The 19,616-nt window shown below is 42.3% G+C and overlaps 1 protein-coding gene across 3 annotated transcripts in view; it reads right to left on the reverse strand.

Annotated features, from left to right (window-relative positions):
- The window catches only part of LOC108068829 (rho guanine nucleotide exchange factor 17), a 28,873-nt gene that overhangs the window by 7,715 nt on the left and 1,542 nt on the right, over positions 1 to 19,616 (reverse strand). Inside the window, exons 2-6 of one of the 3 annotated variants that reach the window (XM_017158641.3) lie at positions 10,310 to 10,578; positions 9,716 to 9,873; positions 8,106 to 9,661; positions 3,941 to 6,153; positions 2,765 to 3,371 (exon numbers count right to left, since the gene is read on the reverse strand). In XM_017158641.3, the coding sequence (XP_017014130.3) occupies positions 2,765 to 3,371; positions 3,941 to 6,153; positions 8,106 to 9,661; positions 9,716 to 9,873; positions 10,310 to 10,425 (4,650 nt within the window). In that variant the 5' untranslated portion in view covers positions 10,426 to 10,578. Of the gene's footprint in view, positions 1 to 681; positions 880 to 2,764; positions 3,372 to 3,940; positions 6,154 to 8,105; positions 9,662 to 9,715; positions 9,874 to 10,309; positions 10,579 to 19,616 lie in introns of those variants that run through there. The other 2 variants (XM_070216541.1, XM_070216542.1) reach the window with 2 other exon arrangements.

Genomic DNA, 19,616 nt, shown 5'->3' on the forward strand with positions numbered 1-19,616 from the left:
ACATGTTATCATGTCTGTATGTGTACCCCTGCATACGCTTGTGGGGTGGGCGTATGTGTAGGTGTGCTTTTGCGAGGGTGGTGAGCTTGTTGCACAGTTAGTTTTATGTAGCCCGTATTTTGCAGCATACATCTGTGCGCAGTTTAGATGGTCGTTGCAGTTACCGTTATACGAGAGGAGTGGGCATATGCGAGGGTTAGAGCAGTGCAGGCTGCATAAGCCACACAATTCCATTTTACATTTCACAATCACACACACTAACTAACACACATGGAGGAGGGCTGACAGGTAATTGATTTGCTCTCTTCACTCCTCTCCGCTCCTCTCCTTGCTAGCCATCTCGCTCGCACTCGCTTCAGTTACTGTGGCTAAGTTGAGAGTTTATATTTGCACTTGATGTATATTATTGGCGTAACGCGGCGCAACAAGAGGTTGGCCTTGTGCACTCAGGTACACATATACATACACACACGCAAACACTCGCACACAGTTAGCAAGAAGAGAAGAAAAATTTAATTCGAGTAAAATGAAAAGTGATTTTCTTCTCCGCCTTAGAGACATTTTCCCACGCACACAACCATGCATTCTTTCCACCTATGCGAAAAACACACACACACACACTCGGGACTCCAGCGATAAATTATTTTTCTATATACGATTCGTTGCTGTTTGGCAATTTACGATTTGTTTTAGTTATTTGCTTGTTGTTGCCCTATTTGTTTGTTGCTTTTTACACGCCGTTAACGGATTCCTCGCTCCACAAAAAATAAATAACAAACGAACGAGCGAACGAAACATGAACAATTCCGCCACACAATGGTCGTAGAAAAGCAAATAAGAATTGAAACGCGCACAGTGGTCTCTTTTCAGCCTTTTGCTGCTCTGCCGCAGTCGCTGCTGCTGTTGCTGTTGCTGTTGCTACTGCTACTGCTGCTGCTGCTGCGCGGGAGAGCAGCCACAGTGGCACATCCCAAAATCCAGAGGCCACAACAGGAGTGCGCGATTCCGCCACTCGACTCAACGAACACATTCCATTGTGCCATATACACACTTAATTTCCATTTTTCATATTCCAAGCGCACTGAAAAAACCACCCCACCACCACCCCCACTCCCACTCTAAAGAGCGCCCACCACCCACTGTAAGCGAAGAGAGAGGACATGAGAGAGAGAATCACAATTAAAACAAAAGCAAACCACACACACACACTCATATATATTGGCAATCAGGAAAAACGCTCATAGTGAATTTAAGACTTTCGGTTTATCTGCTCTGTGGCAAAACATCAATTATCCATGTGAACCGAAAGCAGATCGTAAACACACTCGAAACATTGTATAGTGCGCTAGTCTCAGCTGTTAAAACCCCATTGGAATGCCATGCGCCGCTCTCGGAGAGCAAAGGAAAATGAAAATGAGAGAGAGTCCCTAAGAGAGTAAGATTTCCATTCGATTTGCATGCGACAAGTGTCCAAACAGGAGAACAGGTTAGGAAAAGGGTTAAATCTTATACCGGAATTGGAATTCTTTATTTCAGAGAAAATAAAAAAAACTCAGTTAAGTTATTAACCATAATTATTTTTAACATAACCAACTAAACGGGGTAACGGGTTATGCTTTTAAATGGCTAAGGGTAAAATTACTTTTAAAATTTTTAGAAAAGAAAATCATCAATGATGAGGTTTACTTAATAACCCATTAACAGGACTAATGGTAAGTGGGTGACCCCATTAAATTCCTGAGAATAAAGGATATACAACGGAAGTCTTTAGTACTATTCATAAGTCAGAAAAAAGCAAAGCCTCCGTTCACAACATTTCTCAATGTTGATTCACAATGCAGCAATGCACAAAGTATCAGTCATCAGTCAATTTTAATTTGCTGCCAGTGTAAAAATAGTACGATGCAACCACTGTGCCTGGAACGGAGCGGAATGGAACGAAGGGACCGAACCGAACCAAAACGAATGGAACTGAACGGGTCTAGCACACTAACACACATTTCCAATGCGCAACGATTTCTTTCTTTTCGTTTGGAGCATGCGCCTCGAAATTCACATGGCGCCGCTGCTTTCTTCTCTGCCGCTGTTTTTCCTCTGCTTCTGCCTCTGCCTCTGCCCACACCCACAACATGCACTTCTACTTAGCAAGCAAAACAAAAAGCGTGAGAAAATTTGAATATGTGTACGTTTGAGAGTGTGTACAGCAAGAAACACAGAAGGGGGAAAGAGGAGCAAAGCTAACGATCGCTGCCTCAGCCAATTCGCTCTCAGCTGGAACTGGAAATTTTTGGAAGGGTCAGAGAGGAGGGAAACGATTGATTTTTGGAACGATCCGCCATTTTTAAACCCCGCTTAAAGCAACTGAATCATAGCATACTTCAAAGCGCATTCTTCTAGGCTTAGTTGATAAGCTCAAATTAAAAGCAAATTTTGAAAATCTTCTGATTTAAGTAATGTGAATATTATTAATATTCAAAACTATTATTCAATCTGATTTGAGACAACAATATAGTGAATGGAATGAAATAGTAAAAATCAAAAACAATAAAGAAAAGTATTTTCTCCTCATAAAATCGTCTTAAATGTATATTCTCGATTGAGAATAAACATCTACTAATACAAATATTCCTAAAATTTTCAGTGTCCTTATATCATGAATATCTTTTAATTTAAAGGGATTTCTAAGAATTCAAAGTTGTTAGAGGTTAAAAGTTCTGGCTCAAAACCCAATCAACCAAAACTGATTTAGTAAAAAGTGACTCACCGCTATCGTCTTCTTTCGCTGCTCGGAGATCATGTTCTCACTGGATCCCTTCAGGAGCTCGGCCAACAGAGCGGGCGTGGGCTTCAGGCCCGCCTTGCCGCCTCCTCCAGAAGCCGAACCCGATCCCGATCCTGATCCCGTAGCTCCTCCAGCCAATGGAGCTGCTTTGGCAGACTTATCACCAGATCCCGCATCCAGACTCCGTTTGGCGCCGTGATGATGACTGTGGCTGTGACCGTGACCGTGACTGTGACCGTGGTGATGATGATGGATGCTGGGACGCTCTGTGCTCATCGACTGACTGCGCTTGCTGTGGTGCGACTTGGGGGCCGGAGCCTCGGAGGCTGCCCGCTTCATGTGGTGCAGCTGGTCATCCAACTCCGCCTCACTGAGGTTCTTGGCGGACACGGAGATCTGGGCGGTGGCCGCCGAAATGGACTTGTTGGTGTGCTCCAGCTGAGAGGGCGTGGAAGCCGCCCGAGCATGCGATGGCACCGGCAAAAAGGTACTCGTTTTGCGCACCCGCATCGAGTTCGAGTACTGCGGCAAATTGCGCGAAGGACCACCCGATCCACTAGCTGCACCGCCAGGAGCTGAGCTACGTAAGCTGAAAGAAAATTGGAAGTGAGTTGAAATCATTTGATTTGAAATAAGTATAGTTATCCATTCCTCCATATTTTAAAACGTTTCAAATTGAAGGCAATTGCAATTAAAATATGAGAAAAAAAAATGTTAAAGCATCTTAAAAATTCTCAAAATTAATTACATGTTCATAGGGAATAATTTCAAGATCTTTTGTCGGTACCAAATTTTTATAAATTTATTATGAACTTCTTCACAAAAATTGGAAGTGAGTTGAGATTATTTGATTTGAAATAAGTATAGGAATCCCTTCCTCCATCTTTCAAAGCGTTTTTAAATCGAAGGCAATAGCAATTAAAATAAGAGAAAAAAAATATTGAAGCATCTTAAAAATGCTCATCTTAAAATGTTAGTTTCAAATCGAATTACATTTTCAAAGGCAATAATTGCAAAATCCTTTCTCGGTACCACCTTTTAAAAATTAATTACGAACTTCTTTATAAAAAAATCTGTTTTGTTGCTTTTTAAATCTCTATAAATAATTTATTTAAAAGGAATCTAGCTCAAGAACTTAAAACAAGGTATAAATCTCACCTGTCCGTTTCGCGCAGCTCCTCGAGGATCTCCTCGAAGTGCATCCGGTTGGGCTTCTTCATCTCGGCCTCCAGCATCTGGCCGTAGGGACCTCTGAGCGGTCGCTTCGAGAAGCGCTTGTAGTCGTAGTCGCCGCTGCTGGGCGTGGGACTGGAGGTGATCCGCTCCCGCTCCCTTTCCCGCTCCCTGGCAGCCCGGTCGCACTCGTTGTCCGAGGTGGAATCGGTGCGCAGGAAGCTCAGGCTCCGACTGGAGGCGTCGTCCTTCTCCTCGCTGCTGTGGCAGCTAAAGTTGCTCAGCAGCTGCGCCTTGTCGCGTGGCTGTGCCAGTCCCAATCCTCCGCTGCCCCACGAGGGCGAACCCTTCTCCAGCTCGGGCGTGTTCAGTTCGAAGGAATAGGAACTCTGCGGACTGCTGATGTACATTTGCGAGGCGCCGGGAGTGCTGACATCCGACGGGGATTCCGGCTTAATGGCATTCAGATTGGCCACACCGATGTCCAGGGCCAGGCCACGTGGTGGCGCCTCCGCGGGAGCCTGCCAGTCGGCGTTGTCTATGTACATCCCCTTGCGCTTGGTCGACTTGTCCAGGTGCCTCCGCTGTCGCTCATCCGTGCTGTGTCGCGGCGTGGCGATGGCCTCCAGCGAGCTCCGCAGATCCACATTGGTCAGGTCGAGATCATCGTGGCTGTACTGCTTGCAGTGCTGCTGCTGCTCCACCGAGGGATTCTTGGCCGTGGTGGCCACCTCCACCTGCGGCCCGTCCTCGATCTTGGCCAGCTGCTCGTCGCCCTCCTCGGAGGATCGACTCACCGAAATGGTGGGCACCAAATCGCTCCTCACAGCGGTGGTCAGGGTGGACGGCGTTTGGGAGATCTTGCAGGCTGCATGCGGAATGGGCGGCTGAATGGTCTCGGGCACAATGCCGAACTCCTCGGGCGCCACCTCCACCCATTCCTGGGCGGGGGTCTCCAGCCACTCCTGGGCGGCACACTCGTAAACGGGCACTGGTATCTCGCAGGTGGTGGCTGTTTGCAGGAAGTTATCCGGCGGTGCCTCCAGCGGCAGCTGCTCCTCCATCAGGGTGGCCAAATTGGGCGCACTGCCACTCACCGACGAGCTGGTGGGTGGTGTAATCTCCAGCACAGGCTGTTGAACCTCCTCCTTGATCAGACAATCGCTCTCCGACTGAATGGTGTCCGTCAGGGATTCCATGGTGGCATGGGCGGCTATCACACTGCTGGCGGTGGCCACTGGGAAGAGGATGCCGGAGCTGCCACTGGCAGCCAATTCGTTGCTAAAGATGTCCTCCTCCTGGATGGCGTCGTGATCCAGCGACTTCTCCTGCCCGTAATTCAGATTGATGCTCAGTTCGGTCTTCTTCAAGGGGATTCGCACCCAGCCGGGATCCGGTGGAACTAGCTGGTGCTCCTCCTCCCTGGAGTGCGTGGGACTCGGACTGGGCGCCTCGATGGCCTTGTCCCGCTTGAGGCGATCCCGCAGAGCGGTCAGCGTGGACTTGCAGTCGATCTGCGAGAACGAAACGGATCGAAATGGGGCCGCCTTGTGCGCGCTGCGTGAATCCGGCCGTGATGCTCCGTGGGCCGTGCTCTCGAAACTGCCACTGCCGCCAGCGGATGCCGACGCATCTACGCATCTACTGCTGGCCGCAGGTCTTTGATTCTGCTGCGCATCTGGGGGCGGGGACTTGGACTTCTCGCGGTTGCTCAACATGAAGGCCTCCAGGTTGGAGAGACTCGTGTTTGGCCGAAGGGAGGCGAAGATGCGGGCGGCGGTGCTGAGGCCTCCACTGTGACGTGTGCTCTCTTCGCTGGGCATTCGCAGATGAACGCTGCCCGCCTCCGATTCCGAGGTTTGACTGGCGCCCGTATCCTGGCGTTCCAAATGGGAGGACTGTGAGGATTGGGAGTGGCGTGGCTTGCGGGGTGGTGGCACTGGTGGTGGTGGAGGCGGCGGTGGTGGAGTGGGCGTGGAGGAGGCGCGGGAACTGCTGCCACCGCCGCCTCCCCGCAAAAGTTCTGTTAGCTCGCGAAGGCGCTCCGAACGATCCGACGTCTTGCGCTGCTTCTCCGGACCACCGGAAGTGGAGGGCGTGGAGGACGTGGAGGCGGCGGCTGCCGCTGGTGATGATTTACGCCCGAAACCGAGGCGCTGAAAGCGGTCCAGGGTATTACGTCGTTTCTCCATTGTGTGCTAAAAGCGAGCGAAAGAGAACGGGAGGGATAATTCGAGTTAAACGTTTATTATTCATCGGCGAACTTCTCGGCCTGCCCGGGCCCATTATCCATCTGCCCTCCCCCTCCAGCCCCCCGTCTTTTTATGGACTAGCTGTGGGCGTACTTGTGAACCCACCCCTCGCCCCGCTCACAAAATAAAAACAAACAAATCGCTGGCAATTCAATTCGATACACTGAACACAGCATTGAGTCAACGCGGCGTATGTGTAATATCGCTGGTTGGGGGGAAAAACAACAAGATTTCGTCGCTTTCCCGAAGGATCAGCGCCTGTGGGATATGGGGAATGCTAATTGGAACGGGCATTATATATTACATATTCCATATTCCGATTTCCGGAACCCAGGCAGCGTGATTATATTAGGCGCCTCCTCATCCTCACCAGCGTCATTATATTATCGCTGCACAATGACACACATACCAGCCAATCGAGGAGAACACACAATGTAAGGCAAGCCAACGGTGCTTTATATATATATACATATTAAGCCGATTCGTGTATACATACGCACACAGTGATATTTTTAGTATAAACAACAGATCTCAGCCGCATATATAATTGTACGTATTCCACATACGTATTTAAATCCAAATACATATAGGTATATATGTATGTAGGTGGAATATACAGAAAATACAAGAGATCTTTGGCTATGACTGGGAATGAATGAGCGGACGGGCCAACTTACAATACACTGCTAGAAAGTTGGTTTAATTAGCAAGGAAAATAGATTAAGGTGTATAAAAAAAAACAATATAGATGCTTATATGTCTTAATAGATTTATAGGTTAAAACAAAAACTATTCCTTTACATAAATTATAAAAAAAAATGGTTATTTAGAATTTAGAAATATATTTTTAATGATAGACCATTTTCTAACCATATCCAAGTATTAGCAAGGAAAATAGTTTAACGTGTAGAAATATAAACAATATAGATGCTTATATGTCCTAATAACTTTATAGGTTAAAACATAAATTATAAAAAAAAGGTTATTTAGAATTTATAAATATATTCTTAATGGTAGACCATTTTCTAATAGACAATTTTCTAACAATATCCAAGTATTAGCAAAGAAAATAGTTGACCATGTAGAAATGTAAACAATATAGATGCTTATATGTCCTATAATAACTTTATAGTTTAAAACAAAAACTATTCCTTTACATAAATTATAAAAAAAAGAATTAGAATTAAGAAATATGTTTTGAATGATAGACCAGTTTTCTAACAATATTCAAGTATTTCTTTGATCCTTAAACAATAACTATCCATAACTATAAGTTTAAAAAAATTAATTTTAAGAATTACAAACCTCCTTAACTATTTTCTCCTAGTGCACGCATTAAAAGAATCGTACAAATAACACAAAAGTAGAGCAATACCACCAAAGAGATCTCCGCTGAGCAGAACTCTCGCAAGCAGCACAAATCAAAGGCGAAAATCCCACATTCTCCCGATCTCTCCGATTGAGCGGCAGAACGTGCCGTTCAGTTCAGGTGGTGCCCATCCATCCATCCAACCGTACATACAAGACCTATTCTCTGGTCCCAACTACAATCTCCGAGAGATCTTTTCTTCCCATTGAACGGAAAACAAACGGACGAGTAACTATATGATATATGGGATCAATAAAATCGATCAAAACAAAAGGTTTATGGCTGAAAATTGCACTCCCTGACAGTTCGGTGATGAATGGTGGCCATCGAGAATCGGAAAATACATAAGAACAAATATACATTTTATCTATATCGGCCTGGGGTTGATTTGCTCTCGCTCATTTATTCCATTTTCGGTTCTATACTATCTTAACTCATCGTTGGGACTGTAATTTGTCATCAATGATTATTTCATAATCTCTTAATCATTTTTTTTCATCTATTAATAATATTTTTCGCCTGAACTTACCCCGTTCTCCTTGTTAACCTCGTACGGAGCATCCACATGGGAACTGCAGTGACAGGGCAGGAGAATATGGTTTCGCTTAACTTGATTTTGATGGTTTTGATTATTGGTAATTTGGTTTATGGGATTCACTGGGACGAGTGCATTGCACTCACGACTGTGCTGCAGGGGCAGAGAAAACGTACTTTCCCGTTCGCTTCTTTCGGGGTTTATAACATTCGCGGTCACACGCGACAAATCGGTGTACGGATCGTAAGGAATTTTGGGCTCTGCGTAATATTCTACTTGCAAACGCGATTCACTGAGCGACTTGTGCACTCCGTTGCTCTTTTCACCCACCACTTCCGGTTCCGGTTCCGAGTCGAAGGTCAGGCGGCCGTGTCGATCATAGCAAAGGGATCGGGGTCCCTTTACCAATCCCCAGTGGCAATCCCCACTCGACCCGAATCGGCAATTGTAGTTGATGTTATTGCTGAAGTTTCCCTCGAACGCGTGACAATCCTTGGGGAGGCAACAGCTGTTGGCGGGGTAAATTCTAGGCGGATAGTGAGGCAAACTGGCAGGTGGCTGATGGCAGACCAAACGTCTGGTCTTCAAAGCTGGCTCATCGCATCCAGAGGACTGCACATGGGCACGCGGTTTGGGTGGAACTGGTGGCGGAAGGCGATAGCTTCGATAGCTAACAGTGGCACAGGAATTGTAGTGTTGCAGATGTTGTTGCTGCTGCTGCTTCGGTTGTAGATGCTGCTGCTGCTGGTGTGACAGTTTTTTGTCAATTGTATAACAACAAATTGCTGGTGACTCGTCGCTGATTTCAGATGACAGGGACAACACTGGCGATGACGCGTCTCCCACTGATGTTGCTGCTGCTGCTGCCGCCTCTGTTGATTTTTCCGTTTTCGTTGTTGATGTATTTGGCTGCCGCTTTTCTATTTCTATAACCGGCGGCCGCGCAACGTCATCGTCATCGTCAGCGGCATCCTCATAATGAGCATCGAATAATACGCGCCTCGTGGAATCGACTTCCTCCCCATCGAAGACAAAGCGAAACGACGACAAATCGGACACTGAATCGTAGTCCCCAAACGGCAGCTGTTGCTGCTGCTGCTGATGATGTTGCTGCTGTTGCTGCTGCTGCTGTTGCTGTTGCTTTTGGCGGTCCATAGAGCTGCCAACTTGTTGCTGCCTCTCCCCACAGCAATTCTCGCAGAGAATCCGTGAGCTTTTCGCAGCGATCCGAGGAGATAGCTTTTGATGCTGCGTGTTGGCAAAGTATTTGGCAATGGGATCGTACTCCTCCTCATCGTTGTTGTTGTTGTTATTTATGTTGCTGGTATTGTTGTTATTGTTGCGGCTGAGTTGCTGATAGGTGAGCGGCGGATTGGCCCTGGCCTCCTGGCCCTGGGCGATCATTGATATTGATGTTTCGCCCGGCCGATCCTCATTCCACGAGAGCTTCTTGTAGCCACGTCCTCGCACCACCCGTTTTCCCAATTGCGGAGTGGTTGGCAAGGAGCTGGATAGCTTCAGTGGTGCAAGGTGCGGCACCTGCTGATCGCCTGTCGAAAGGTAAGTGAATGTAAGTTAGGTTCGTGATGTATTTCAGATCTCACCAATGATTGCCTCCCCTTCTCCTTCGATAGCTTCGCTGTCCACTGTCCTCGTGGAGTGACGTGCACAGCAGCAGGATATGAGGCTACTGCTCTTGGTCCTTCTCCTCACCACCGACTGGTCAACTTCTATGGGTTGAAGTGCCTTAGTCCTTGAGTCACTAAATAAAATACAAAATATATTTATTTAACTTGTCAATATTTTATAAGTTGTTAATCAAAGTCACAAACTATTGCCTTGGGTTTATTTAGCCTTGGCTCATTTTTATATCTTTTGATAAGCTAAAAATAAACTTTAAATGCATACAGAAATGTTTGGTTTAACACGTAGAAAGATAAGTTAAATGTAAACAACTCCTTCAGAACTTCATTCTTATCTTGTTAATTAATATACATAAATCATGCAAGAAAGCCAATAAAATTTGAGATTTAGTAGGCCAACAAATCTCTTGTTGATATAGGTAAGTTGTACAGGCCACTAATATACCCCTCGATGTTAATTTGTCTATAGGATATTGGCTATTTTTTCGCCCAAAAGCATGCCACAAGCACTGAACTTCGAACTCTCAAGCAAATTAGCATGCTGTGATTCTTCACCTCTTCCAGGTCTTTCCATTCTCAGAGCTCACATATATAGTTTTCATCGGGAGACCTTCATATCTTCCTCGAGAGGTCATGTCGTATGTAATGCATCCCTGACGTGCCTCTGGCATTTCTCTTTTTTTTTTTGGGATCTTTTGTAGCTGATGACAGTTCCGATTCGGTCGAGTGTATTCGCCGTAAAGTTCAGTGCCTCAGATTTAAAGCACACTGCCGTTCTATTTTTGTCCGGTGCAGCGCATACTTCATTCCCAATGCGATCGGGGCTACAGTAAAATTCGATATTATTCTATGACGATGGATGCCTTTCAATAAAATCATTTAGCAATTAAGCAAACAAATTTTCAGGCCCATTTAAGATTTTAAATATGGAACAGACTTTGAGGGAACAATAATACTTTAAATTCAGGGAAATTTATCTTAGTAATTAAGTAAGTAAGTGAGGAAAATTGTTTAAATATTTTAAAAATAATAATAAGTTAAAAATATCAACTCAATGAGATAATTATAAGTGTGCACTTGAAGCGCTGGGATATTAAATAAATAAATTAAAATTAAAAAAAAATTAACCAATAGAAAATATAAGGAATGCATCTCTATGATTTATTTTTATTTTATTGAAAATTTAAATGATTTCTGTAGACATTTTTTAATTACCCACGGCACCCAAAGACCCCGAACCGACTGGTAGATAATAACCATTTTGGCCTCAGCCTGAGATTTGCCACCTTTCGATTTCCTCCAACGGCAAGCCGAGTGTTACGCATGCGAATTTTTAGCACAGACCATGCTAGTCAAGCCATGACCATGACATGCCCCTCCTTATATTCATACTGCCGAACTACCGTACTACCATACAATACACCTCGGCCACTATCCGTTGGCTGTCATTAAATATGTTTAGTTGGTTTCCCCGTTTTTGCTGCATCCACTGGCGTGTCCATTGTCTTTCGGGGATTGGTTACCCGAGTTGGCCAGGCTTTTGTTTCAGTGGAAGACTTTTTCTTTGGCTGGCTGCTGTGGCTTTTGTTTTTCTCATTTTTTCTCTGCCGAACAAGTGGCTTTTCCTATAATCTTAATTGATGTTGAACAAACAGCAGAGCATGTTGCACAAGCCGGAGACGTCTCCACTTTTTTGTTCGGCCCACAAAAATCGCCAGCTAGAGTTTACCATCGGCTATACATTGTTTAAGGAGAGATTTGCATGAGCTTCTTTGCTATCTTTAAAATTAAAAAAGCTTTAAGCTGAAATTGTTCCAAATTGACGGCAAGAAATTAAAAAAGAAAACAATAAACCAAAGTGGGATTTTTGAATTCGTAAATATTGCAAGGGTAAACAAAGGATTTAAATAAATTAAAATAAATCTTGATTTAAACCTCTAACTATTAACATCAGAAAATCATCTAAACAAAACCAAATTAAAAAAGAAAACAATAAACCAAAGTGGGATTTTTGAATTTGTAAATATTACAAGGGTAAACAAAAAGATTTAAATAAATTAAAATAAATCTTGATTTAAACCTCTAACTATTAACATCAGAAAATCATCTAAACAAAACCAAATTAAATATTAATATATAATATAAATATAACCTCGCCAAAAGCTAACACTTTTCGGGATGTAAATATCACGCTAGTTGGGAGTCATACATTTGTCCCCAAAATATCATTCCGCCAGAAATCCAAAAATATCTTTTCCACCAGAACACCGAAGATACTTTGAGTGAAAGATGCTCGTGGCGAAACAATTGCAGTGTCGTGTACGGACAGTGCGGAACGAAAGCATAAGGGAAAATCTATATAAATCAGAAATAAAAAATTACTCATTTTTAAATCATAATCAAAAATGCTGCTTCATCGACCGTACCACTTTTATAGAATAAATGGGAAGCCATTAAGAAATGTATTTTTAAAGCTGTCAAAGTCAGAAATGTGTTTATTATTCAACGCGTGCTCATCCAATAATTATGAAACTTTCTGTACCCGCACATATACCACAATATATGTGAACGCTCTCGTGTGTACATTAAATTTTGTGTAAGGCATTTTTTAGCCGAGATTTCTGGGGTGTTAGTCCATCGGATACAAATGTATCTTTCTTTAATGTAGCGTAATCACTCAGGAATGCAGATGCACAGATCTACAAATGCGGTCTGGTTGGGTTGGGTCTATATTTATAGACCGGCCAGAACCGAAGCTTGGTTATCAGCAGCTGGACTTGCACTTGTCAAAGCAAAAAAGATACAGATGCATCGCGCAATTAGAAGCGCCCCAAGGTCGCCGGAATAATGAGATCTAACTAAGCGGGCCAGCTGATTTACTTATCTACTGGGGCGAGAGATGAAAACCTCCAAAACAACTTTAGCACATAACTGTCCCGTCCCCGAGAAATCCGTGAGTTAATTGTGAATTCTTTTTGGTGTACGCCAGCCTCTTGATAAATATACAAGTTTTTTGAGTGTTTGCCCATGGAATACCTGGCCAGATAAACCGCGCACAGATATCAGATCTGGCGACAAGGCAAAACGAGCGTCAGCAGTCAGAAGTCGCAGATAAACAAGATGTAAAAAAAGCTCATTTTCGGGTGGGAAAGATACTTGTACATTATAAATAGTTTGCCGCCACTCGCAAATAAATAAAAATTCAATTAAAATCGCACTCCGGCCAAATCTATATGGAGAACCATTAAAAAACCATAAAAGTTTTGACATGTTGCGAACATTTCGCTGTCAGCTGCAGAAGCGTTCGCCCCTCTTGGGCTTCCATCTCGGAACAATAATAACAATTAAGCCAGCTCCTCGGCCCCCGGGTAACACCTATTTTTTTGTTGGCTCTTCTCGTAACTATTCCATAGGCCTGCCCTCCGCCAGAAAGAGATTCATTTTGACTGACACGTGACAGCGGGATCCGTGATCCGTGCCAGATGCCCCCCGCTGCACAGCCCACATATCCATACATCCATCCTCATCTCCGCCGGCATGCAAAACTTCTTTGTTATGGACTTTATGATTAATCTGCACAGCTTTTCAGCGGCATATCAGCAACACCTCCAGCCGAGCTGGAGGTGCGTGATGGGATTAGGAGTGCATCTAGCAGCGATCCCTTTCAATACGATATACCGCACTTATGTGCCTCCAGAGGAAGCTATTCCGAATCCCCATTGCAGACCGTAGGCGACAACGGCGCACCTTTCATATCCATCGCTCACCTGAACTTGGACTTGAATTGAAATCAAGAGTGGCCTGGCCCACAGACCTTGCCAGTCTCTTTTGCATTGCAAATCAAACGATTCTCCCAGTCGGTATACGCATATGTATACCCCCCATCAATTGCGGAGCTCAACCAAGCAAGTGTGAGCTTGAAATCGTATCTTTCGGTTCAAGTTCAACTCGGTTTCGTTCAGAGCGAGATGGGGGCAAAAACATTAGAATGAGACTAAGGGACACCCGATACTAAACATAGTTGGGGTTGTTCCGTCGCTATAGGGTAGTTGTTATATTGTATTTGCTCTGAGAATCAGATCTTTATAATTTATCTTAACTCGCAATAATAATAAATATTAACCACTTTTTTCAAAAATAATAATAATAAAAATATAGATGAATTTTTATAACAATCTTTAAGAAATATTTATAGTTTATGGCATTTTAATAGATTTGATAATAGATTTGATTTAATAGTTTTGAATTTTTTAGGGAGTATAACATTTTGTTAAAACAAAAAATTCAACTCAATAATTAACTTTATCTTCTGATCTTTATAATTGATAAGAACTTACAGTAATAAATTATGTTAGCTACTTTTTTCAAAAAGAATAATAATAAAAACATAGATGCATTTTTATAACAATCTTTAAGAAATATTTTTAGTTTATGGCATTTTAATAGATGTACCAAGTCTTATGGAAGTTTAGAACTTTTTAGAGAGTATAACATTTTATTAAAACAAAAACTTTAACTCAATAATTACTTTTATCTTCTGATCTTTATAATTGATAAGAACTTACAGTAATAAATTATGTTAGCTACTTTTTTCAAAAAGATTAAAAATAATAATAACAATCTTATGAAAGTTTTATGCCTTATGGAAGTTTTGATTTTTTTAGGGAGTATAACATTTTGTTAAAACCAAAACTTCAACCCAATAATTACTTTTAGGGTTTTAAGACAAACCCAAGATTTAAGGTTTAAAAAGAATCAAAGATAAAGAAACAAGTTAAACTTATATATATTACATATAGCTTCATATAGGGGTTTTTCCCGCAGTGCTTATCCATGGGACGCGTACCCGTAGAAACCACAACATCGTAACCCAAAGCTCGAGGCAAAGGCGGAGAAAAATTGGCTCTCGGGGCGAGGTGCGTAACACCAGATGCATTCAGACTCAGATTCAGATTCGGAACTCGGAATTCGACTTAGGGAACAGTCCAAAGTGTGGCTGGCCAAGCTGGAATTATGTCAGTCAGTCGGTTAGTCAGTTAAAGCCAAACTGCCTGTTCGACATTTCACTTTTGATTTTCGATTTCGTACTTTCACGAGCCGAGTTTCTGAGTCTTTCTGGCGTGGTGACCCTAAAGTTCAACCCGGCTGAACCCGACTCAATGTAGAAGCGATGCAGATACAAATGGGATTGGGATTGGGAATGGAGAGGGAGTTGGAGTTGGAGTTGTAGCTTTAGCTGGGCTTTTGCTGAAGTGGGTCTTTAGCTGGAGCTGCACAACATTCAATTAGTACATATTAAATTTGTTTGCCCGTTGTTGTTGGTTTCTCTTTAATTTTTTTCCCCATTTTTTGGCCAGTCCGAACAATGAAGCGGAACTTAACTCGATTTAAGTTTTTATGAGCGGTATTTTGTAGTTTGTATCTGCTGCCTTGTATCAGCAGACAGCGATAAATTGTGTTATGAAAGTGCACTGCAGATGCAGTGCAGGAAGACCCCAAACCCCAGCTTCGAATCCGACTTGGACTTTAGCTCCCATCCCCCGATGATGCCAGTCGAGAGTCAAAGTTGAACAGCAACATGGACCGAAAATCTCGGGCCATTGATTGTTACATCGATTTGGGTGATAACTCTCCGGCAATCAGCCGCCGATCGAAATTCAGCGAAAACGGCGAAATCACTTTCATAAAATGTTGTTCATTGAAGAGTTCTTTATCTAATCGGTGATAAAGTTGGGCTTTATTTAAGGCAACTTTTAATGTGGGTTATTTCCGCACGAAGATTACCGGAGGTGTTTTCTGAGCTTAATCAGTGGTGAGTCAAGAAAAGTATGGAGATACTATTAAATCATAAGAAAACGGGAAAGTATGGGCATATAACGAAACTAATTAAATAAGTTCTTGTTTTATCCTTTTTATTTGAAGGAACTCTTTACCAGAATTTCTTTTATAAATTAAAAAAAAACATCTTACTCATTGTTGATGTTACTTTAACATTTAATTTCCGACTTAAACGTTTAACCAAGATTCCTAAAGACTTTCTTATCTAATCAAATAGTAACTAAGAATTCATACGAAGATATCATATTTGAGTTACTCTTTTTGAGATAATTGCGCACAAGAGATGAGCATTTAAATGCAAAGGGGATCTACATACTACATAAATATACTCTATAGATATTTGTTTCCCCAATTGTGTATTTCCCCAAATTGCATAACCCGGATGCCTGATTAGCCATCTGATATGAAAGTTATTCTCAGGCCGCTTTGATGCATTTCAATTATGTAAACCCCGTTTCCACATTGATATATGCACAAGGGTCGGTGGAAAGGTGGCCGCAGGAGGAGGTGTAGTCTGAAGTCCCATCAAAGTTCGATCGTCGTCGTTTCCTAATTTTCGGGTTCCGGACTCCAAGTTTTCGCTGCCGGGGCAGCCGCCTAAATGCTAAATGCATGCCGAGATGCAGATGGATAGCGTTTTGGGCGGTGTGGGCGTGGTCGCAGCTAACTACTGACGAGGTCGTGAGTATCACTCAAATTGCCTTGCCGCATTCATCATCGGACAGCGGCCGAAACAGAAACAGTAAATGTAACATGTGAGCATTGGGGTGGTCCCCCGATATTGCTGAAATATTATGATATTTGTGTAAATGAGTGCCCCTATAAGGGAAAAGACTTGAAAAGTGAAAGCGAGACTCTTCTAAAGGTTATTATAAAATCGTTTTGATTTATTGGCTTATTTGTGTTGTTTTTAACGCATATTTGCTATCTAGGGACCAAGGTTCAATTTCTGAGGACAAGGATATAAATAAATCAAATGACCATATTAAAGATCGTTTTAGAAGTTTTAAATATAATTTAATTTGGAAACAAACTATTTAGAAATTGAAATAAAATAATAAGAAATAATATTATAAAATTAAAAAAAATTTTAACTAAATCTTGGAAATCCTAAAACTGATTAGATTAATATTATAAAATAAATTTCAATGAGTGACAAGAAATGTATCAAATTGGTTTATAAAATAAAATCATATTTCGATCTTTTAATTTACCACACTTCAGGTCCACCCTATTAATCAGCCACACACCGGAGTTAAAGTCGTTGTTGTTGCCGCATTGGAGCTGTTAGTTTAGCCGGCTGAGGGGCGTGGCCGTTCAGCGCTGAACTCTTTTGGCAGAGACGACGTCGTTATATATGAGGCCCCGTAATGGGCCGAGCTCTGGCACATATACGAATATGAGCTTGGAGGGACCACTTGTCCCCAGCGACAGTTTGCCACTTTCTCACCTCCCCCAGGAGTCGCAGGGGGAGGCGAATTGAAATGGGTATTGGGGTGGGGGTTGGGGATGGAGGTGGGGGCAAGGAGTCACTCGTACTCGAACCGATTCCCGACCAGGCAATAAAAGTTCACCACAGGGACAGGACAGTCAGTCGCACATGAGGGGCCGACAATGGGGGCAATGGGAGCTCCGGCGTAGCTCCGCTGTTGGGCTTAGCTTTTCATTACTTTATTTTCGAGTCTGGGCTCAATCTGAATCTGTCTTGCCAATAACAGCAATGCCACCAACAACAGCAACCGGCGAGCGGGAAAAACTGCGGACTTGCAGTGCTCGTTTAAATGCGGCGTCGCAATCGCATTCGTTGTTTGAAAATCCAAAATAGACAGACAGAAAGAAAACAAGAAATAAGTATATTACTATAAAGGTTAGCCAAGGCCTACCGAATCCCCGATACCCTATAAAATTGGCATTTCATATAACAAATTAGGTAAATAACAGAACACCACACCTCGGAATGCAAAATTAATCTTTTATTTTGATTTCAATCTTTACTCCAGTGATCCAATTTGAAGCGAAGGAATTCAATAAAAGAATTGGAAATGGGAATGGAAATTTCTCAACGATTTTCTTATCAAATCTGGCAAAATGTAAATCAATTAATAATGTCTATTTTACTAGCTAATTTCACAGACACCTGCTAGCTTGATATTTGATACTTTTTTTGGGTGTCGCAACTTGAGAGGGTTATTATTAATACTGGTATGCTGTCATAAGGTAAACAGTCTCGTATTATTATTATAATACCACTAGGGGAATGTCTAATCTTAATCTTATTAAAAACGTACAAAATTAGGAATTAAGTCACAGAAAAAATATAATTTTTTCACTCTCGAAATATGAAGCACTTGATTTGGGTTCTCGAACCCATTAAGATTAACTTCTGAAGATACAAATGTGACATAATGGACTCTTGCCATTAAAACCCTGACAAAGGGTATATCCTAGGTCTTAGAAGGAAAACCGGGAGGATGAAGAGCAGGCGGGCGAAAAGGAAAACAGAAATCGTTTTTGCGCAATCCTCACAGATCTGATAAGCAGTTAGAGAGCATTAGACCAGCCAGCACACACTCTCAAACGGGCCAGCAAACAAACTGAGAAACCAAGAAACCAACAAACCAGCCAACAAACAGACAAACGGAGAAACACATCCAAAGATCCAAAGAGTCTGGGCTTGAGTCTGGGGGTCTGGGTCTGAAAGCCAGCATCAGCATCAGCATAAAGCCAGCGTCAAGTCAAAATCTTCAGTCCCCAGTTCCCAATCCCCAATCCTCTAGCCCCAACTGGCCCGACCGGGCTAACTTTTGAGTGTTGCAGCACTGACTGAGCTTAGCTGGCCCCGGCTCCTCAGAGATCTCCTCCGGATCCCCCAATCCCCAATCCTCGAATTGCTCGAGAGTCGCGACGTAACATGCAACATTACATGCCTATAATTTGTTTTCACACAGCAGGACGTTTTCACTCCATAAGACATCAGAAAGAGGCCTTAAATGGTCACATTACTGCCATTTCGAACAGCGTTCAAATGTTCAAAGGCGACTGGCTGCATCTTCTCCAGAGTTTCGAGGCGGGTTTGTGTTTTGTGTGCTTGTGCCTTTCGGCCAGATCTATGCTATACAGCCTTCGGCCAATGCAATAATGTTTGCTAACTGTTATTTAATATAGTCATTATTTGGCCACAACTTGTCCCACTGAGCAAATGGCACTTCATTCCCCAATTTACCAACGCATCCCCCGCGGCATTCTGCCTCATCCTCTATTCACCGTTGCTGCCCGAACTTTGGCAGACGCAACATGGGAACAGTGCATCCTACACTTTAAATAAAACAAGAAAGAAAGCTGGCTTTGGCAGGCCGAAGCTTATATACCCTTGGAGATCATTTATTTTAAGTTCAAAATTAATATTAAAAGTAATACAAAAATTTTAAATTCCGATAATCTTGCCTAAAATTAATTATAGATTATTTCTTATTATTTTTACAAAATTTTCAATCCATTCGTTGTTAAATTTATTTAAAATTCTGATATAATAAAAAAAGTTAAGTCCCAGTAATATTGAGAAATATTTAAAAAATGATTCTGGCTTGGCGATGCTGATTAAGAATATATATTTCTTTACTTAACTTCTTACTGAAATTATAGTATCCTTTTATAATGGTAAAATTTATTTGGGAACATTTTTGGAATAAGTAAAGGGCTCATTTATAATTTTTACCCATGGTAGGCTTTGTCTAAGATTATGTAAAAATTTTCAAGTAATGGAAATTACAAAACAACATATTTTACCTTTTTTAGCCTTTAAAAAACTCACTAAAAGTTTCAAGTTTAAGAGTATACAATTTTTAAATAAATAAAACGAATCAGAGTTGTGAAGTTTTCGATTTTAATTTATGGGTTAAAAATCAGAATAATTCTTTAATTTAAAATAAATATAATTATTCTTATTAATTTTTAATTAGTTCCTTCAATAGTGCAATAAATAGTGGAATTAGTGTAGGGAAAGAGGTTGGGCGAATGCGATTTT

This window comes from Drosophila takahashii, chromosome 3R (genome assembly GCF_030179915.1).
Source record: "Drosophila takahashii strain IR98-3 E-12201 chromosome 3R, DtakHiC1v2, whole genome shotgun sequence".
Lineage (NCBI taxonomy): Eukaryota > Metazoa > Arthropoda > Insecta > Diptera > Drosophilidae > Drosophila > Drosophila takahashii.